At 38.1% G+C, this 18,661-nt stretch overlaps 1 protein-coding gene across 2 annotated transcripts; it reads right to left on the bottom strand.

Annotated features, from left to right (window-relative positions):
- Positions 1–2,876: 2,876 nt before the first annotated feature.
- Positions 2,877–15,877, bottom strand: ddx17 (DEAD-box helicase 17). 2 transcript variants are annotated; one of them, XM_039655643.2, is made up of 14 exons: positions 15,662–15,877; positions 15,510–15,583; positions 15,208–15,364; positions 14,909–15,005; positions 14,460–14,593; positions 14,288–14,353; positions 13,996–14,137; positions 12,024–12,184; positions 10,117–10,289; positions 9,875–9,985; positions 9,729–9,790; positions 9,569–9,628; positions 4,005–4,238; positions 2,877–3,827 (listed from the first exon to the last, which is right to left on the bottom strand). In XM_039655643.2, exons 2-14 carry the CDS (start codon positions 15,563–15,565, stop codon positions 3,295–3,297), a joined length of 1,986 nt encoding a protein of 661 aa, XP_039511577.2. In that variant the 5' UTR covers positions 15,566–15,583; positions 15,662–15,877; the 3' UTR covers positions 2,877–3,294. The 2 variants fall into 2 exon arrangements, with proteins under 2 accessions (XP_039511577.2, XP_088990102.1); XM_089133976.1 differs by having other exon boundaries at positions 15,510–15,877.
- Positions 15,878–18,661: the final 2,784 nt, after the last annotated feature.

The following is an 18,661-nucleotide window of genomic DNA, read 5'->3' as shown; positions in this document are numbered from 1 at the left end:
TTGACAATCACACAATCAAAACTGTTATGAAAACATTGCTTGTAGGGCTGAGTGTTGACAAATTTCACGATTCGATTTGATTTTGATTCTCAAGCTTGTAATTCAATTCAATTTTATTTAGGGGCCAAGCACCGCAGGTGCGGAGGCACCTATTGTATCTGTTCCGTTTCTTCTTCTTCTGACTGGATGTCTATGGAAAGTTATGAAATTTGGTACACTGGACAGTCTGAAAAGTCTTCATAGCAAATTTGGAGTCTCCAACTCAATCCCTCTAGCGCCACCAACTGTCCAAAATTTCACTCATGTTTATGGTAATAACTTTTGAACCATAATGGCTAGAATCACAATTCCTTTGTCGTCTTATTCCTTGGCTCAAGCCGATTCGATTGAACCCTATGACGTCATTTCCGTCGTGACAATTTGTCCGCCATTTTTAATTATCCTAAAAAGCTACTTTTTCGAACTCCTCCTAGGCCGTTGCTCCGATTCTCACCAAAACTGAACCAGATCATCTCCAGACCGTGCCAACCAAAAGTCATGGAATTCATAAAAATGCTGCAAGTCGTTCTCGAATATCACAAATTAATTTTACGTAGCGCTTGTAAAAACAGATATAAGGCTGTATCTCCGCAACGCTTTATCGTATTTAGGCCAAACTTGGTCCATGTCATCACAAGCATGACCTGAGGCTACATGCTGCGTTTCAGCACAGTGCCACCTACTGGTCTAGAGATATGAAAAATGCCATTTTTGCTCATAACTTCTGAAAGGTTTGTCCAAAAATCATAAAAGTGAAATTGTTAGATTCAGGGCTTCATGCCGAGTCGACTGATAACCAATTTTCCCAGAACGGCCATTTTTGCTGTCGGCCATTTTGAATTATGTGTATTTTTTTGAATGCATTAACGAACTGTTATGAAACTTGGTATGGGTCATGAGTACGATGCCCAGAAGGAGCCTGAGAAGTTTCGAAACAGAAGGAGCCTGAGAAGTTTCGAAACAGCGACACCTAGTGGTAAAATTAAATTATCAACCACTTATAATTCTGACTGTGGTTGACTTATTTTAACGGGAGTCATCTCGTTGGGTTCCTGAATCGTTGCCGAGTCCAACGATACCGGACTTGCCAGGTTCTGGCATATGGTTTGTACAGCACAGTAATTTAGCGCTTAAAAACATTTGCCGTTATCTTCGAAACCGCTAGTCGGATCGAGACGAAACCACCATCAGAAGTTTGGAAACATATGTTGCTGGCTAAATGCTAACACCCAAATGCAAAAATATTGATAGTAAGGGGTAGTAAAATTCAATCAAAGTCACGTGTCAGTCATTTTTTAGGTTTTTTTTTCATATAAATGTCTATAACTCCGAAGTGAATTGAGATATTTCACCAAATTAGGCACACACATGCATAGGCCCATTCTAACGAATGCATTAGTGTAACATTACGAAACTCAGCTTGTGCCATCAGCCCATCCCCTGAAGGTACTCAAGACAGCACCACCTTTTGGTCAAAGTTATAACAAAATTTCGAATAAAATACTCTTAACTTTTTAATAAATCTGCGTATTTTAATGTCACTGGTCTGAAGGTTTTTTCATTGTCACCAAACTCTGACCACATCACATCAATTTTGTAACTACGCCACCTATTGGTCGAAGGTGATAATCCATTTAATCACATTTTTAGTTAATGTATGTGATTTTTCAACCATTTTGCCAAAATTCATCTTTAAATGTCTTCAAGTGCTCCTTGCTGCCGTTGGTCTGACACATGTTGTCAGGTCTTGTCGTCTTCTTTTTGCTAGGCCCCTTATTGCTGCTTGCAGCTATATTTCAATTCGGTATTGATTAATTGGTGTATCAGGTACAGTACATGAAAAATTTACAAGGAAAAAAATTTACTTAACTAATTTAATTAATTCTGTTAACTACAGGGAACCCCGGTTGATATATTACTATAATATTACTGGTTAAAAATAACTGGTTTATATAGTTTACTTACATTTTAAATTATACAAAGGATGTTTTTTTTTATAATAATAATGTTATAATTTTAATGGCATAATGTCTACTCGTGTTTTGTTATTCAGACATACTTTAAATATTGATTAACATGTTAAGTAAAAAATATGATGAATATGCAATAACGCATATACTTAGCAAAATGCTCCTCTCTAAAGTTTATTTTTCTAGCTGACTAACAGGTTTATGGTCATTGATTGGCTTTTCTGAGGTAAATGAAACATTACAACAGGGGTGCCCAATCCAGTTCCAGGAGATCTACCTACCTAAGGAGTTCAGATCAACCTTGATCAAACACACCCGTCTGTCTGTAATCATAAAGTGCTCCTGAAGATCTTAATTATCTGCTTCAGTTGGCTGGAGATGAACTTTGCATGAAGGTAGATCTCCAGGAACAGAATTGGACACCCCGGTTCACAAGCTGTATTATTGACGTCTTTCTGTGTTTGAAACTTTTTGAGTGATTGAGTGATTACATGAGACCGATTTCATTAAGTTGTACTTTATCTTTTAACATTCTTTCTGATGTTCATTCATATGACTAGTAGTAAAGCGGAAGAGATGATCGGTTCACACTTGAACTGAATTTCATACCTTAACTCATCTTTGATCACCAAAATTATATATTTACCGTAAATGTTTTTGTCCTGTGAAAATTTCCTGCCTTAAAATAGCTTGAATGTAACTCTACTACACCCTTGATTCATTTAGTATATGCGGATTGTGAATATGCATATTTTGCATGTAAGCATGTTGATGACATTGAGTTGGCAGACATTGGCAGGAGGGTTTCCAGGCTGTGTGGTTAAAGTGAGCAAAATGGCTAAAAGTTAGCAAAACAAAACTAAGTACTTAAGAAATCAATTAAGAATCTTTAATGAAACAAATTACACTGCTTTAAAAAAAACATCAATAATCATCATGAATAAGTACTAACCAACTGTAATCAAAAGATATATTTAGGAAGATACACATTAAAAAAGTAGATAACTAAACTATGACAAACTAAAGGTGCCCCCATAGCAGGTTTTACTTCAGGACAGATTTGAGAACCAAAAAAACGAAGTATTGTATTAAATGAGAGGCCCTTCTCTCAAGACCCTGGACCACTGGCTTAATTAAACGCAAAGCCATCCTTTTCTATGACAACACAACAGAAAATAAGGAGCACACCATATTACACAGCTATATTAAAATGTTCCAAATGGTAGCAGGGCAGGTTACTATTACAAAAAGAAAAGGTTTGAAAAGACAGAAATGCCTCTGGATGCTACTTTCTGGGAGGGGGAGGAAGGGGTTGTGGTGAGGCAAATGGGTATGGGCCAGGACCCATGAAACCCATGCCAGGCTGTGGTGGAGGAGGGAACTGTTGTGCCATGAGTGGCTGCGGACCCGGCCCAGGCTGAGGAGGAGTTGGAGGCGGCGCTCCAAACAGACCTTGGGGAGGTCCAGCCTGATCTTGCCCTCCCGCTCCCCCACCTGGATGTGAACCTCCCCCTCTGGAGCCATACTGCCCCCCTCCTCCACCCCCATAGCTCTGGTATTGGTCACCTCCTTCACTGTTGTAGGAGGGTCCTGAGTTGTAGTTGTTTCGTCCATCCCTACTGCGATCTCTGTAAGAAGAAGAGGAGAAACGGTCGCCTCGGCTGCTCCCACCTGACCTTCCGTCGCGGCTAAAGTTGTTGCTGCGGCTGCCCTTGTTCCCCCCCGATGCAGAGCTCATACGCTGATCACATTCGTCTTGGTACATCATGTTGGGGTTATTTGAGCTTGAGTTGTTGCCACGATAACGCATCCTCCCACCTATGGAAGTAACCAGTGAGAGGCCAGAAATTAGGCTTGAGATACGAGAATTTGAAATGTGAAAAAAAAATATCCAAATGTTGCCAAACTAGACTGGGAGATTTAGATTTTACACTCTCAAGGACATAAAACAAACTAAAATATGCCTGCCCAACTGCAGCTCATCTCAACTCTCACCTCCACCTCCCCCACGGCCTGTGTCCACCAGCTGCAGTAGTTTGGGGTTGATGGCCTGTCTAGCCTCCTCAAGAACACGGACCAGATCACGAGCCTGTCGAAGGTTCCCAGGTGTGAAGAAGGTGTAGGCTGTACCTTTGTTGGTGCTACGGGCTGTGCGCCCAATGCGATGAACATAATCCTCAGAAGAGTTTGGATAGTCATAATTGATGACAAATTTAACATCCTCCACATCTTCATGGGGACAAAGTCATTTATGGAGAAAGAAAAAAGGTCGAAATTAGTGAGGTAGACAGAAGGAATGGACCATTGCCTAGTAGTTCACGGCGACAGCAGTACTGGAATTATTCACTCATCTGTGTTCGGGATCTCATCATGGATTTTACAGACATGGCTTTGGAGTAAGTTTGTCTATCAATAATAAAGCTAAGACAGTTGGCACAGATTTTTTTTTTTTTTTGACGTTTTTAAGTATGCTGTCATCAACAGTCATCCAGGTGTTAATTAATATATATATATATATATATATATATATATACTGTATATATAAAATTAGTGATGCACCCGCATTTTTTTTTTATCAGTTCACATTCAAAGGACATTTACCGTTGAATTTTGTCAAACTTGACAGAATTTGAAAGCTCAGACTATATAAAAAAATAATAAAGCACAAAAGTTACTGTGATTAATTAATTTGCATGTGCACTACAAATAATGTTTAGTGAAGTTTTGATCATGTATCAATGGAAATGATTGATGATCATGAAAGTCTATCAAAATGAAAGTCCATCAAAATTAAAATTAAAAACTAGACATTTACATTGTCTTACCAGCCCAAGTTATAGCTTATTCACGCTGTGTACACAAAATAAACAATGGAATCATTTAAATGCGCCACCAGATGAGTGCCAATTAAACAACATCCTTTCAGTCAATGAATTCTTACCTCCAAAACTGAATTTCGGTAGCTTAAATTTCAGTGTATTACTAGGATATTAATCATTCAGATAAAGCTCTGTCTTTATTCAACCTAAAGACAGGGTCTCACTAGCCGATTTTTCGAGATGGTCCACACTGCAGAAACACAAAATCCAGAGGGAGGAGTTGGATCCACATCCAACTCCTCCCACATTACATATACCTAAACCTACCCATCTCCACCCCCTGATCCCTAACCCCACCCCTAATCCTACCCATCTCCACCCCCCTAATCATACCCATCTCCGGCCTCTGATCCCTAACCACATCCCTAATCCTACCCATCTCAACCCCTTAGATCTGGATCCAACTCTGCCCCCTGGATCTCGTGTACTGCAATGAGGTTCTACTGGATTTTTCAGTCAATTTCCAATGGTCCCAGATTTTGGAAATCAGCATTCACATCATCCAAACGAACACTGACGTCAAACAAAACCGGGTATGCGCAAAAAAGTGCTAGTGTGAAAGCACTGAGCAGAATAGTGTGTGACCATTTTTTTTAAATGACTGTTTTCAGTCGACTAGTGAAAAAACGCCTTTAAGGAGACCAATAAAAACTTTGAGTACTCACCTATTCCAAATATAAATGATTAATCTAATCTTTAGTATTTTAAGTATTACATGAACATTATGTAAATTAACAATATGATTCAGTTTATATTTAAGACTATTAATAACCAGCAATACTTGAGGTAGTATTAAAGATGGGAAATGTCAAGAGTTCATTACACATAAGATGAAGGTTTTTTTTTTTTGACACATCTTAAAAGTCTGTTTCTTATTACAGGTTAAAAGGGGCTCTAACAACACTGCTATTGACCCTAAAAGAAAACAGTCTCCTTTTGGAAAGTGACAATGATAGTTTATGCTATTTTAGATATCTAAAGTATGCAACGCGCTAATATGGAAATACATGTCATGTATAATAATGACCTAATATACCATGGCACTTACCACACCAATTCAAACAAACTTAAAGGACATTTGCCACACTATGGAAACAGTTCTCATGAACAGGGCAGTGACTAGGGCATGATCAGGTACTTACCCTAGGTTAGGTTATTCTTGGCTGGGATCAGTCCTGGGTCCCGTGGAGCGGCCCAAGAGGAAGAGGTTAATGTGGGCTCACGCGTTGAGCTGCCCCCCCTTCACCCTCGGCCCTGCCCCAGCAACGCCAGGCGGGAGCAGAACCGGCTCTGCCCCAGTTCTCTCTCTCTCGCTGGGTTGTAGGGCCTCCACAAACCGGACCGGACTGTATCCAGCATTCTTAACTTTCTCTCCCTCTCTCTAGAACTCTGTGGGCCATTCAGCCTCAAATCTATCTTAGGGGCAGACTTTCCAGGAATCTAATAGAACCCTGAGGGGCCATAGAATTCTTTTGAGATTATTTTTCATGGTCAATCCAGATTTTGAAGAAAAAAAAACAAGAAAAGTAAGCTAGTCAATGCCCCAAGCCCATAAGACTAGATAAATAGGGCCGCAGCTGAGGGAGTTTATCCATATCAAGCCCTGTGCTAGTGTCTGGTAACATGGTAGAGGGAGGCCACTGTGTCAAATTAGCACAGCATGTCTGGGCTGGCAGTTAGGAAGTCAAAAATCCTGAAGGGGAAAAAGAACAATAATAGTGTAAGACTCTCTAGAATAACCCAAACATAACCAGACAAAACAAATGAGCAAATTTCTAATATCTTTGTGAGGTCTTTGTTCACCCAGACATGAATGAGTCCAGAAAGTAGTTTTGCACAAAAAAAAAGTTCTGACCACCTCTATTCTGACTATGACTACGGATTAACATCTTCCAAGATAACAGGACACTTGTACACAATTTTTTCAGGAAGGAGACTGGCATTAGGACCCAGGGAAGAGGAGGGAAGGATAGCAGCTCCCCTAGATCCATGGTAGGGTCAACAGCGAGCCGGTGAGCCCCACATGTGCGAGGATTTTTACATTAGTAACAAGAAACAGACAGCACAAGTTTATCATGTTTGGAACAGCTTGCTTGTGGAATTTGGAAACTGACGAAGCAGTCCACCAGTCAGTCACCGTCAGCCCAGAGTCCTTTTTACCATTAAATTTGAACTTGACAACGCATCAATAAATCTCTTTTCTTCCCAGCCTTCACTTGTTTTGAGCAAAATACATAAGAGAGGAAAGGACAGGGAGGAGATAGAGAAAGACAGAGAGAGAAAGAGAGTAAAAAGATCAAACCAAATGTCCCCACTGTAAAGAGAGAAGCCATTAAGGTCTGAACCGAAATAATCCTAAACAAATAGTAGAATTCTAGGTACTGTTTTCTAGCTGTTGAAACTATAGATATAAATTTAGGTTAAAAAAATGTTCTTAATGTCTATCCTCCTACTAAAGTCTTGACAAGTCTTATTCTGAAAGCATATTTTTTTCACATTTCACTTCATATTGTGGGCAGTCCATATGACAATTTTCCTGTACAGACATCTGTGGAGACTTGTGTGCAGACAACAGCACATGTGTAAGCGATTTGAGCGGTTAAAAAAAAAGAAAGGTCCACTTGATGCACAAGATGAAGTAGAATGTGTAAAACGAAAGAGACCCTTCAAGTACACCAAACTGTTCTCTGTTCATCAACTGGACAAAAAGTAAAAGGGGTGTTCACACTGATGCAGATTAAATAACTGGAAGTTGCCAAATATCTGTGCGGTTGTGCTGATGAGAATTCCTACTGATGACTACCCATCTGTAGTATCAGGATCAGTTCATTTTTAGTAAGTTGAGTTCTACTTAGGCTAATGTCATTGCATTACCAAAAGTCACACATTGATTGAAACCTTCAATTCTCTTGAATATGAAAATGAATAGCATGGCCATTGTAAATAGTTCACCTCACTCCTTCACCCTCTCTAAATTCCCTCAGAGTGAGGCTTATGTTGAGTGAGTGATATGTTTGTCATATTTTATTTTCATGTCTATAATTTCCTCATTATTTTCTAGTAGTTTTTAATCAATGTGTACTGTGAAAAGCATTATACAAATATTTTTCACTTGATATATATATAAAAAAAAATTAAAAACACTTGACCAGTTTGATCCAAGTAAAACAAAAAGGTATCACTTTCTTTTTCTCAGCAAGTGTGAGAACACTCTAAGGGACATGGGACTTGGCTGTGTGCAATGACCAAGTTTCATTGTTACCAATAAGATATGACATTAGTGTGCTTATTTATCAACATTTAGGTGTCTGTCTGACATAATAGCATAATAACTAGAAAAAACAACAACTTTTGATTAGTTGTTTGCAGGGATGCAAACTCCTAAGGTGTGAAAAACGTCAAAAAATTACATATCCGAGGACATGCTTCAGTGGGAATTTCTCATGAAAGAATAAGTTTCTAACAAACATTTCAATTAATTTGAATGATTTAAAGCTATGGTATACGATGTTGAAATCGGTCGAGAAAGCCTGAGACGGAAGGGAAGTTTTAAAAAAACTCATCCCGCCCCTCCACACACACACACACACCCCTCCCCTCTGATCCCTGACCTATGTCACATTTGAGTTCACGTCAACGCAAGACTAGCAACACATGAAATGTTCTTCTAAGGTTTTGAGTAATTGTTATATGCTAAACGGCTAACATTGCCAATGCCGACTGGCAGCATGAGCAAGTTGTCAAACTGATAAAAAGCTATGTAACACACGTCACAACATAAAAGTATAAATAAAATGTTTACCTGCTCAACAAAAAGTCAGCCGTGCCCGTGTCAGCGTCGGTTTTCAGTGCCAGATCTCCCTGAAGCTTCCTCCAACAATCAATGTTATCCTACTTAGAGTCCGGCATCACATTTTTTCTTTCCTCCACATACTTTCTCTTTCGTGCAAACTTTACAGTAGGGGCAAGCAGGGGCTGCTTGCTGCTGTCGTTTATATTTTTATCCATTGCTTTATCCAGTGCTGATATGACGCTACTTAGCTAGCTACCATACACTGTCTGTCAGCTGCACTTGCTTGCGTAAGGAGGGGGGCGGGGGCGGGTGCGGTTGGGTTGGAGACGCGAGCGCCAGGCGGAGTTCAAGTGGAGCTGGTGATTGGATGAGAGCAGTTGACAAATGTAAGCTGTCCGGCCGGACAGCTTACATTGGTCAACTTCTCTGCGGCTGTACAGCCAATAGAGTGAATGGATTTTTTAAAATCTTTTTTCTATTCATATTGTTAGGATTGTACTATATAACCATAACCAACATATAAATGAGGATATTAATAATGAACAATCTTTGAAATCGTATACCCTAGCTTTAATGTATTTTAGGTTAAAGCTATTATACTCAAGTTTTCATGTCCCACATTTTAAATTTCTCCAAAAAAAAAGATGAGCAGTTTGCAGCCCTGTGTGAGAATGACATCTGCTTAACCAGTGCATCTCTATGGGCACAAAGTTTGAGACGGCACTAAACATTCCACAATTATGTGACTGTATGGGTCAATGTTGTACATGTCAAAGTGTTGTCTATATATTATCTGCATTATTTAGTCAGATAGTCACTCAGTTTAGAATTTTAGACAAAAAAAAAATAGAAATGGTTCTGAATAAATATCAAGTATCAGACCATACCCAGACCCCGTGAGGCAACGTCAGTAGCGATCAAAATTGGAGCTTTTCCACTGCGGAACTCTGGAAATACATGACACACAGCACAACAAAGTGAGAACTGTCAGGAAAAAATGTGACAACCTGCTTCAATAAAATGTTAAGCTTAAAAAAAAAAATGCACCTGTTAGCACCCAGTCCCTCTCTGGTTGGCTTTTGTCACCATGAATACACATTGCAGGCCACCTGGATGAAGACAGAACACACATTGTATCAGCATACTATATGATTTTATAAAAACTGTTAAGAGGGATTATAAAGGTCTCTCACCCATCTCTCCGCATCCTGCGAGTCAGTTCATCACAACGTTTCTTTGTCTCGACAAAGATGATGGTTTTGTTCTCCTTTTCAGCCATGATTTCCTCCATCAGCTGAATCAGCCTTTGAGCACAAACATTTCTTTGAAACATTTTCATCTTGATTTATACAGACAAATGGGAAAGTAGACCAACACAAATCGCAATGACTATAATAAAAGCTCAATAAATTTCATATCCAATACTTCAGCTTACTTGTTGTCTTTTTCATTTTCCATGCAGACATCCACTATCTGCAGGATGTTGTGGTTTGCGCTTAGTTCTAGAGCTCCTATATTGATTTGGACATAGTCATGGAGGAAATCTTCAGCCAGCTGACGCACTTCTTTAGGCCAGGTAGCACTCCACATGAGAGTCTGTCTGTCAGGCTAAAGGAAACATGAACAGCAGAAAACGTAAAAGATTGAGCTTGAAATGTAATCAGAGGAAACTGATTATGGGGAGCAATCTTAAACACAGACCTGGGGCCTCATTTATAAACGTTGCGTACGCACAAAAGAAGGCGTACGCAATAGTTGGTATTTATAATAATCAAACCTGACGGTAAAATGTGCGGTCCTTCACGCAAGCTCCGACCCAGGCGTACGCACAAAAACGGGTGAAATGAGAAATGGCGACACCGTCGGCAGTTGAAAGAAACACGTGAAAGTGTGTGAAACTGTAGACGGTTGTGTAAAATAAATACTGCCTCTAATAAATAACACAAAAACTTCACAAAGCAAGTCTTACAATTAACAGCCTACACGAACACCCGTTTGATCGATCTGTAACAGAATGCAAATTAACACATATTTCCAAAAAAGAAAAGTGAAATATGTTATGCAATAATATTGTCATGTTATACAATTCATCCTAATAAATAAGATGGTAAACGAAATAATGTACAAAACTGATATTCTCGCCAATGTGTCCGTCTGGCGGAGCAGATAAAGATGCAATTAGATAGTAGGCCTAGTCAGTCAGATGGATAGATAATTAGGGAGAGATAGATAGATTGATATAGATAGATGTATTATTTGTCCACTGGGGAAAGTTGTTTTCATAGTAAAAATGTCTTCATCAGCTACGGAATCATGGTATTCATGCATATGCCTTTAGTTTGTTTTATTTTTGATAAAAATAACGTATGACGTATGTCTCAACCATTGAGAAAGCTGCAAGAAATTACATTTGCGCTGAACTATTAACCATTTCCAAGTAGATAATAACCAGCATCTGTTGTCAGATGCAACTAAATGCATGGAAATAAAATGCCCCATCACAAAGCGTAATGACGCACAATAGCTGATATCGCGCTTTAGAAGATGTGGCAAATGGAAGGATTCGGAGTAAACGCATCATCTTCACAACAAAATGTATGGAAAAATATAATATTTATTCAAGAATTCCCTTATTGTGCAGTTTATTTCAGTTAGGACAGTCTTGATTTCCACCTCTCTAATTGAATTAATGACTAGGCGCTTTTTTGCCTCGACTTTGATGTCCGACCATTTCATTTTTATTTCGGCCACAGTCCGAGGTTGCGAGGCTACAGCATTTACGGCGTCTGCAACCTTTTGCTACTCAAGTGCCTTTTTGGCATTAGTAATGCCCACACTGTGCCCTCCAAACAACATTTTCTCGTCTTTTCAACCTCCCCAACGATAACTTCTACTTCATATTGAGTGAAGTTATGTTTTTTTTTATTTCCTCTCTGTGTTTGCCATGATTTCGCAATGGATGAATATTAACTTGTAGGCGTTTCACAGACTATTTATAGGCAACTATGGGCGTGACATGAAGCCGCAAAAGCTGCGCTACATTTAGAATTGATTGTGATTTATGAAGGGAAAAATGCGTAGGATGTGCGTGCGCACAGTTTTATAAATCCGAATATTTCTGTGCGTACGCACGTCCTATGTTTCATCCGTACGCCAATTCTGACGCAAATCCTACGCAAAGTTTTATAAATGAGGCCCCATGACAATTTTCTGAGTGCATAATCATTACTGATTAAGATTCTCAGTCTAGCATTGCTGTGAGTGTAATGTTAACATCCATAAACTGTCAAATTCTGTTTCAATTGAACACTGGAGACTGTTTCACAAAAGGACAGAACTTACTCTAATTTGGTCAAGAATTTTGCGGATTTGGGGTTCAAAACCCATGTCCAACATACGATCAGCCTCATCTAGCACCAGGTAGGTGCAACGGCGCAGGTTGGTTTTTCCTACCTCCAGGAAGTCGATCAGACGGCCAGGTGTGGCAATGCAGATTTCAACACCTTTAGGAGGTCAAACAATGTTAATAGAAAGAAAAGCTCTTAACTATTCCTGCTCTATTAATCAAAAAATATTGACAGTTCCTATAACACTAGTCCAGGAAAAGGGTTGAGAACCACAACTCAATCCAACTTTTTTCTACACCCCATGACGCTGTGCATGACTTATGGGAGTAATTCCATTGAACTGTTAACAATCAGTGGTATGTTATAATTGTTTGAAACTCTCTCTCTTTGAGACTTTGGCTCCCCAACTAAATGGCCAAAGTTCAAATTTTTGTAAATACATTGTACATTTTTCAAAATCCCTATCATCTACCCCCAGAGCACTTGGAATACAGGGTTCCAGACTGCGACCAAATTGGTCGCATATGCAACCATTTTTTGAGAATATGCGAGTTAAAATTATATGTGGTTGCATATGTGCGAGTGGACGCTTGCACAACAGAACGCTGTTGTATCAGCTGCTGCAGTCCGTAACTTATGTTCAGAATGAACGAGTAGGCTACATAATGAATCCATTTTCCAAACCGTGTTTTTGACTTATTCTGAAACACTACGGTACGCCTATAATAAGCGTTTATATTTGGAGTCGGAATATTTTATCCCGGGGTCGACTCGGATGCGGAGTTGCCCAGTGCCTGCGTGACTTGCCATAGACATTAATGGAGAGAAGTAGCTCTGGCTACAGTGTTCTTCCACAAGACACGTGCAGTTTATTTACTGACGAACGTAGACGTCACGCGCATTGCACACTGATGGTGGAACGCCCTAATTACGAATTCACAAATTAAAGCATATAAAAATGAAAATGTCTCACGAAACAGTGTGCCCCTTCCTACGTCTTTTCAGCAGTTAGATGGCAGTAATCGCTTGACTGAGAAAAAGGAAATTATTGTAAAATGCAGAAGGTAAGGAGTGTGAGATTTCTGATTTTTGTTACAACTATAAACTTTGATAACGAAAAATCTGTATTAGCATATTATAATTCTCTAATCTTTTAAAATGTAATGCAAACATTTGAATGTTTAATGATTTTTAAAAGATAGAAAGATGATGCTGATAGAAGATAGATAGATAGATAGATAGATAGATAGATAGATAGATAGATAGATAGATACAGAAGATTATGATTCAAATGTAAATAGATAGATTGTATATAATTCAAATGTAAAATGCTTAAAATTACAGACTAAATTATTGTCCAAAATCCATAAAACCACTATTCATCAGCATGCATTGATTAATTCCATGGCATGTAGCAAAAAAAAACAAATCAAATGCTAGTGCGACCAACTGAGAAAGTTGGTAGCACCAGTTCAACCACTGGAAAAGTTAGTCTGGAGCCCTGGAATATGCAATACGTGTTGCATGAGATCATTCAGTAATAGTTTTGAATCTTTTTTTAAAAAGCTTGATGCTAGTCACTTTTCACTGCTATTTATATGATGAGCAAGAGTGGGACATTTTTTTTTTTAAATTCTCCTTTTGTGATCCATAAAAGAAAGAACCGCATACTGCAATGGAACAACACCTCAGACAGTTATGACTTAATTTTCATATTAAGGTGAACGGCCTTTAAAGCTCTATAAATGCAATAAGCATTTTCAAACATAAATGGCACCATAAAGTCATCATTACTGGCAAACGCTGTGATTTAATTACATATACTGCATGTTTAAAGTTAAAGCATGGTACTGTGTTCTAGGAATTAAATGAATAATAAAATGTTCTCAGAATAATCATGATTATATATATATATTTGTTTAATCACATTTTGTTAGTGTGTTGTAGATGTTGGTCAGTTTCCATACCTCTTTCTAAATCTCTGATCTGTGGACCTTTAGGAGCTCCACCATAAACACAGGTACTCTTGATTCGGGATGATTTGCCAAAGTCATAAGCCACTTGCTGCACCTGCTGGGCTAATTCACGTGTCGGTGCCAACACAAGACACTAAACAGAACAGAAAGTAGGAAACGGCAGGATTGAAGAATGTACTAACAAAGCACTATGGATTCATTTTGACCATCATAGTGTGCATCATCAACAACAGTACACCATTCTGATTCTACTTATTGTGGTAAAAGTTGTTTGTCAACTTACGATGGGCCCATCCCCTCTCTCTGGGTATGGCTGATGGTTAATGTGCACTATGGCAGGCAACAGATACTGTGGACAACATTGAAATAAGTAAACATGACATGAGTATACTTGGAATGGGTATTCAAGTCTCTGTGTTTTTGCTGGCTGTTGGTTGTAGATGTAGGTTTCTTACAGACAGTGTTTTTCCAGAGCCAGTCTGTGCGATGCCCACCATGTCCCTGCCACTGAGAGCCAAAGGAAAACCTTGAGCCTGGATAGCAGTGGGCTCCTTAAAGTTATGCTGCAGCAGCACTTCCATCACATATTCTTAAAAAAAAAACACAGAAACAATATTCAATATTCTTATACGCAACCACAGCTCTACAAGACCAGATTCTTGACCCAGGGTTTCCTGTACGGGCCTTTGCAGTTTTCGTGTTAGTTACAAACAAACAAAAGGATGTTGTGCTGTTGTGCCTGCACAGCAAACAAAAAATGAATAAGACAACTCATTATTCCAGAGTCGTATAAAAGATTTGTTCAAAATGAATGACTGACCCATCACTAGCAGAAAATAATTTGTTTCCATCACTGGATGAAGAAAAAAAAAATGTTCAACACACTCATGTGAATTAAACTCACGAGGGAACTGAGCTTGATGGAATTTGGTGACAGGCTTTGGACAGCCGGAGCCTCTGACGGTTATCTCTTTCCTCTTGCAATATTCTTCAACATCATACTAATTAATATACAAAAGATAAATATTAACACAATCAGAAAATGGTAGACCAGAAAAAAATCACTATATTGATTAACCAAAATAACATTTTAATTTATTTACAGGGAAAACCTTGTTGACTACAGAAACCAATTTCAGACTCAACGTTTTTTCTTTTTCTTCTTCTTCTTATGATTATTATTTTTATTCAGTTATTTCTTACCGGACTCATGTGTTGAACCTCTGGGTGTTCGCTGTAGAAGTTCTTCTCAAATTTGGGGAGCTGGTCAAGGTCCCATTTCTTTTTCCTCAGCCGATCTCCTGGATTCCCAAACTTCTTAGGTGGAGGTTGGACAACACGACTTGATCCAAAGCGAGCCCTGTGAGGGATACATTTCTTTAACTTTGAATCCTTTTGCTGGCCACAAACTAAACCCAAAATATTAATTATCTAATATCCAATTAAAAATGATGTTATTAAATGTTTTAAAACACACAAATAAACAAACATCAACAATGGCTCACCCTCTGTCCCGTCCTCGATCTCTGTCTCGGTCTCCATACGAGTTACTTCCTCTCATTTTCTTTACCCTACAGTACTAAGTTAAAGTAAAACCCCAGCAGAATAATCACCCTTTTCCTCCAAAACAAAACGAAGGCTGGTCCTGGTGTCTTACCTGGTTTGTAGAAATGTATTTTTCTGATCGCAAGTGAATGTTAGTGTGTAAAAACTGCACGTATCTCTTTACAGCATGAAAACAGTCTTTTACAAACAACACACCTGCGAAAAATATACCAGCTTTGAGTTAGACAAACAACATCTTCGTGCGTACTGGGTTCAGTAAAATGTCGTCTGCCACTAAGCAACTAGACCCGCCCCGTTTAATGTCGTAGAATTTTGTGCGTAGGGATAATTTGTAAGTACACAAACAACGCAACGAAAACTGCGTAGTGTGAAGATGAATTCGCGTAAGTGCGTAAAAACCATAGATTGTAAACCATAGGTAAAAACAATGGTGAACCTAACGGATTTGAATATCTAAAGGAGGCTTATCCAAATTAATGGCGCTTTGGGTGACTACGAAATTCGTTCGTCAAGTTTAGATTAATATAAAATAATTTCAAAACTGTTTTATAGCTGTCACAACAAAAGATAGGACTGTACTGTTGCTGTGTCTGAAACCGATCTCATATCCACTAAATAGTGCCCTATATAGGGTATCGGCCATTTTGTAGTGGTGTCCTCATTCTGAGTGAACGACATCATTCGAACCATAGATATCCATAATAAAAGGCTAGATGTGGGTGGAAAGGAAATTTTCCCACCTTGAGACTTTGTAGATGAGGTAATTCTAGTACATAGCTTAAGGCTGTCTTTACTTATGTTCTTTAGGTAATTTAGTCAGGTTTTATTACCTACTATTTATGTTACTGATTCAAAGTTTCTCTTTGGAGCAGAGTTTCAAAAATTGTTCTAACATGCTTGTTATTACATAGCATGTCACTCTATATTTAGCAATATATATATTTATATATATATATATATATATATATATATATATATTATTTCGATCGAGGGGGTTAAATAGTTAATTAATTTATAATTATTTTTATAATTACTAAATTGTGTGGGAGTAAATGAAAACAGGTTCCTTTTAGGTTCTCCTTGCATAGGACCCTTTTCATAAAATGTTTACAGTCTGTTTGATTGTACTGATAGGATATGTTCACAAATATCTTATAAGGTTTGCTGTTCTCAGACCCATGTTGGCGCTTTTGTAGAGACCTTATCCTACTTCTATTCTTATACGTTCTACCATTTTTCTGGTCTAGTTTTTCTTGTATTTATTTTTTATTTTCTCTTATGTCTTTATCTATTATTTCTTTGAACACAAGAGGTTTAAGAAACCACCTTAAACGAAAGGCTATATTTTTATACTGTAAACAGCTTAATTCTGATTTTTGTTTTGTGCAGGAATCACACTCAATTGAACAGGATGCTAACTTTTGGAAATCACAGTGGGGGGGTGACCTGTGGTTATCTCATGGATCTGAGCGCTCAGCTGGTGTTTGTATTTTAAAAAACCGCTTTAGTGGTAAAGTTTTAAACTCTGATTGCGACAAAGGTGGTCATTACATATTTTTAGTTTTAGAAATTGCTAGCGTAAACTATATTTTAGTTAATGCTTATGGCTTCAATTCTCAAACTGAGAACCACAGTTTTTTTGTTAAGTTGGAAGAACGACTCTCTTACTGGTTATCTAAATTCCCAAACTCTTCTATCGTTTTGGGCGGGGATTTTAATACTGTGTTGGATAATAGCCTGGATAGGTTGCCTGTAAGGAATGCGGATTCCTCTAATTTGTATGTGAAGACTCTCTTACATAGTTTTAATTTAACTGATATTTGGAGAGATACTCACCCACTACAGAAATCTTATACTTGGAGCAACAAATCATTATCAAGACAGTCCCGCATTGATTTCTGGCTTATTTCCAAGGATTTGAAAAATGTAGCTGCGAACATCTTACCAGCGCCCCTATCTGATCATAAGACTATTCAAATTTTCATTCCTTCTCTCTCTCCCAGTTCACCAAAAACCTCTTATTGGAAACTAAATAGTACTCTCCTTAAACACAAGGAAGTGACTTCTAAAATTGAGAGTTTTATTCAGCTTTACTGGGACAAAGCTCAAAGTGAGAATTGTTTTAGCATTAATTGGGAGTTGTTAAAGTATGAAATTGCTAAATTTCTCAGGAAATACAGTAGTGATTTAGCTAAAAAAAGAAGAACAGAAGAAAATGACACTATACTTAAAATTGCTTCTTTAACTTCTAAGCCTTTAGATGCACTTACTGAGTCAGAACAATTGGAACTTACTAATCAGCAGCATAGGTTGGATGAGCTATATAAAAGAAAGGCGGAAGGTGCTTTTGTTAGATCTCGCCGTAAGTGGCTCGAAGAGGGTGAGCAGAACTCTGCTTATTTCTTTAGACTAGAAAAGCAGCAATCCAAAAATAACACCATTCATCAATTAAGTATTGATGGAATAATTACTGACGATTCTAAGAAAATTGCCAAGTATTGTGCTAAATTTTACAGTGATCTTTACACCTCAAGATATTGTCCTGAACAGGGACGTGCACAGGAATTTTGAGGGGCAGTTGCTCTGACCTGAAAAAAGGGCACCCCCTTTTTATATTTTTTATAAAGATTGCAAAATGTCAGAGATGAGACAAATGAGCAAAAGAGTTCCTCATATTGTTGTTTATTGTTTTTTATTATTATTATTATTTATTTATTTATTTGAAAAGAAATAATCTGGATTGAATGGAAAAACTCGAAAAAATAAAAAACGCTTAGATTTCGGGAAAAAATACAATCCTTTTTTGCCAATCCTGACCTCCCCCTGGGGCCCTAAGCAAAATTCTGCTATGGGGCCCTCTACCTGATCTGTGATGCCGTGAGCCATGTAAACCATTTGCCATTGCCACTCAATACCGCCCAATAAAAATCCTCCCTCCTTTAAACAAAACAGTCAAAGAATAAGTACAACAATATAGAACAGAATGAGGTTCAAACAAATAATATTTACTGAATAAAGCATTTTTATAGAATGTTAAGATAACAAGTGAATATTAACGTAAACATAAATAAGAAGAAAATAATAAAGTACA

The sequence above is a fragment of the Pimephales promelas genome, chromosome 8 (assembly GCF_988280905.1).
Source record: "Pimephales promelas chromosome 8, fPimPro1.hap1.1, whole genome shotgun sequence".
Lineage (NCBI taxonomy): Eukaryota > Metazoa > Chordata > Actinopteri > Cypriniformes > Leuciscidae > Pimephales > Pimephales promelas.
The sequence above is the reverse complement of the archived record's forward strand: the minus strand, read 5'-3'. Positions and strand labels throughout refer to the sequence as shown.

Coding starts and splice junctions, on each gene's coding strand:
- ddx17 (XM_089133976.1), bottom strand. CDS start 15,565: ATGAGAGGAAGTAACTCGTATGGAGACCGAGACAGAGATCGAGGACGG. Junction 14,594..14,908: donor CCATCAAGCTCAGTTCCCTC/GTGAGTTTAATT, acceptor TTTTTTTTTAAG/AATATGTGATGGAAGTGCTG. Junction 10,290..12,023: donor AAATTCTTGACCAAATTAGA/GTAAGTTCTGTC, acceptor TGTTTCCTTTAG/CCTGACAGACAGACTCTCAT.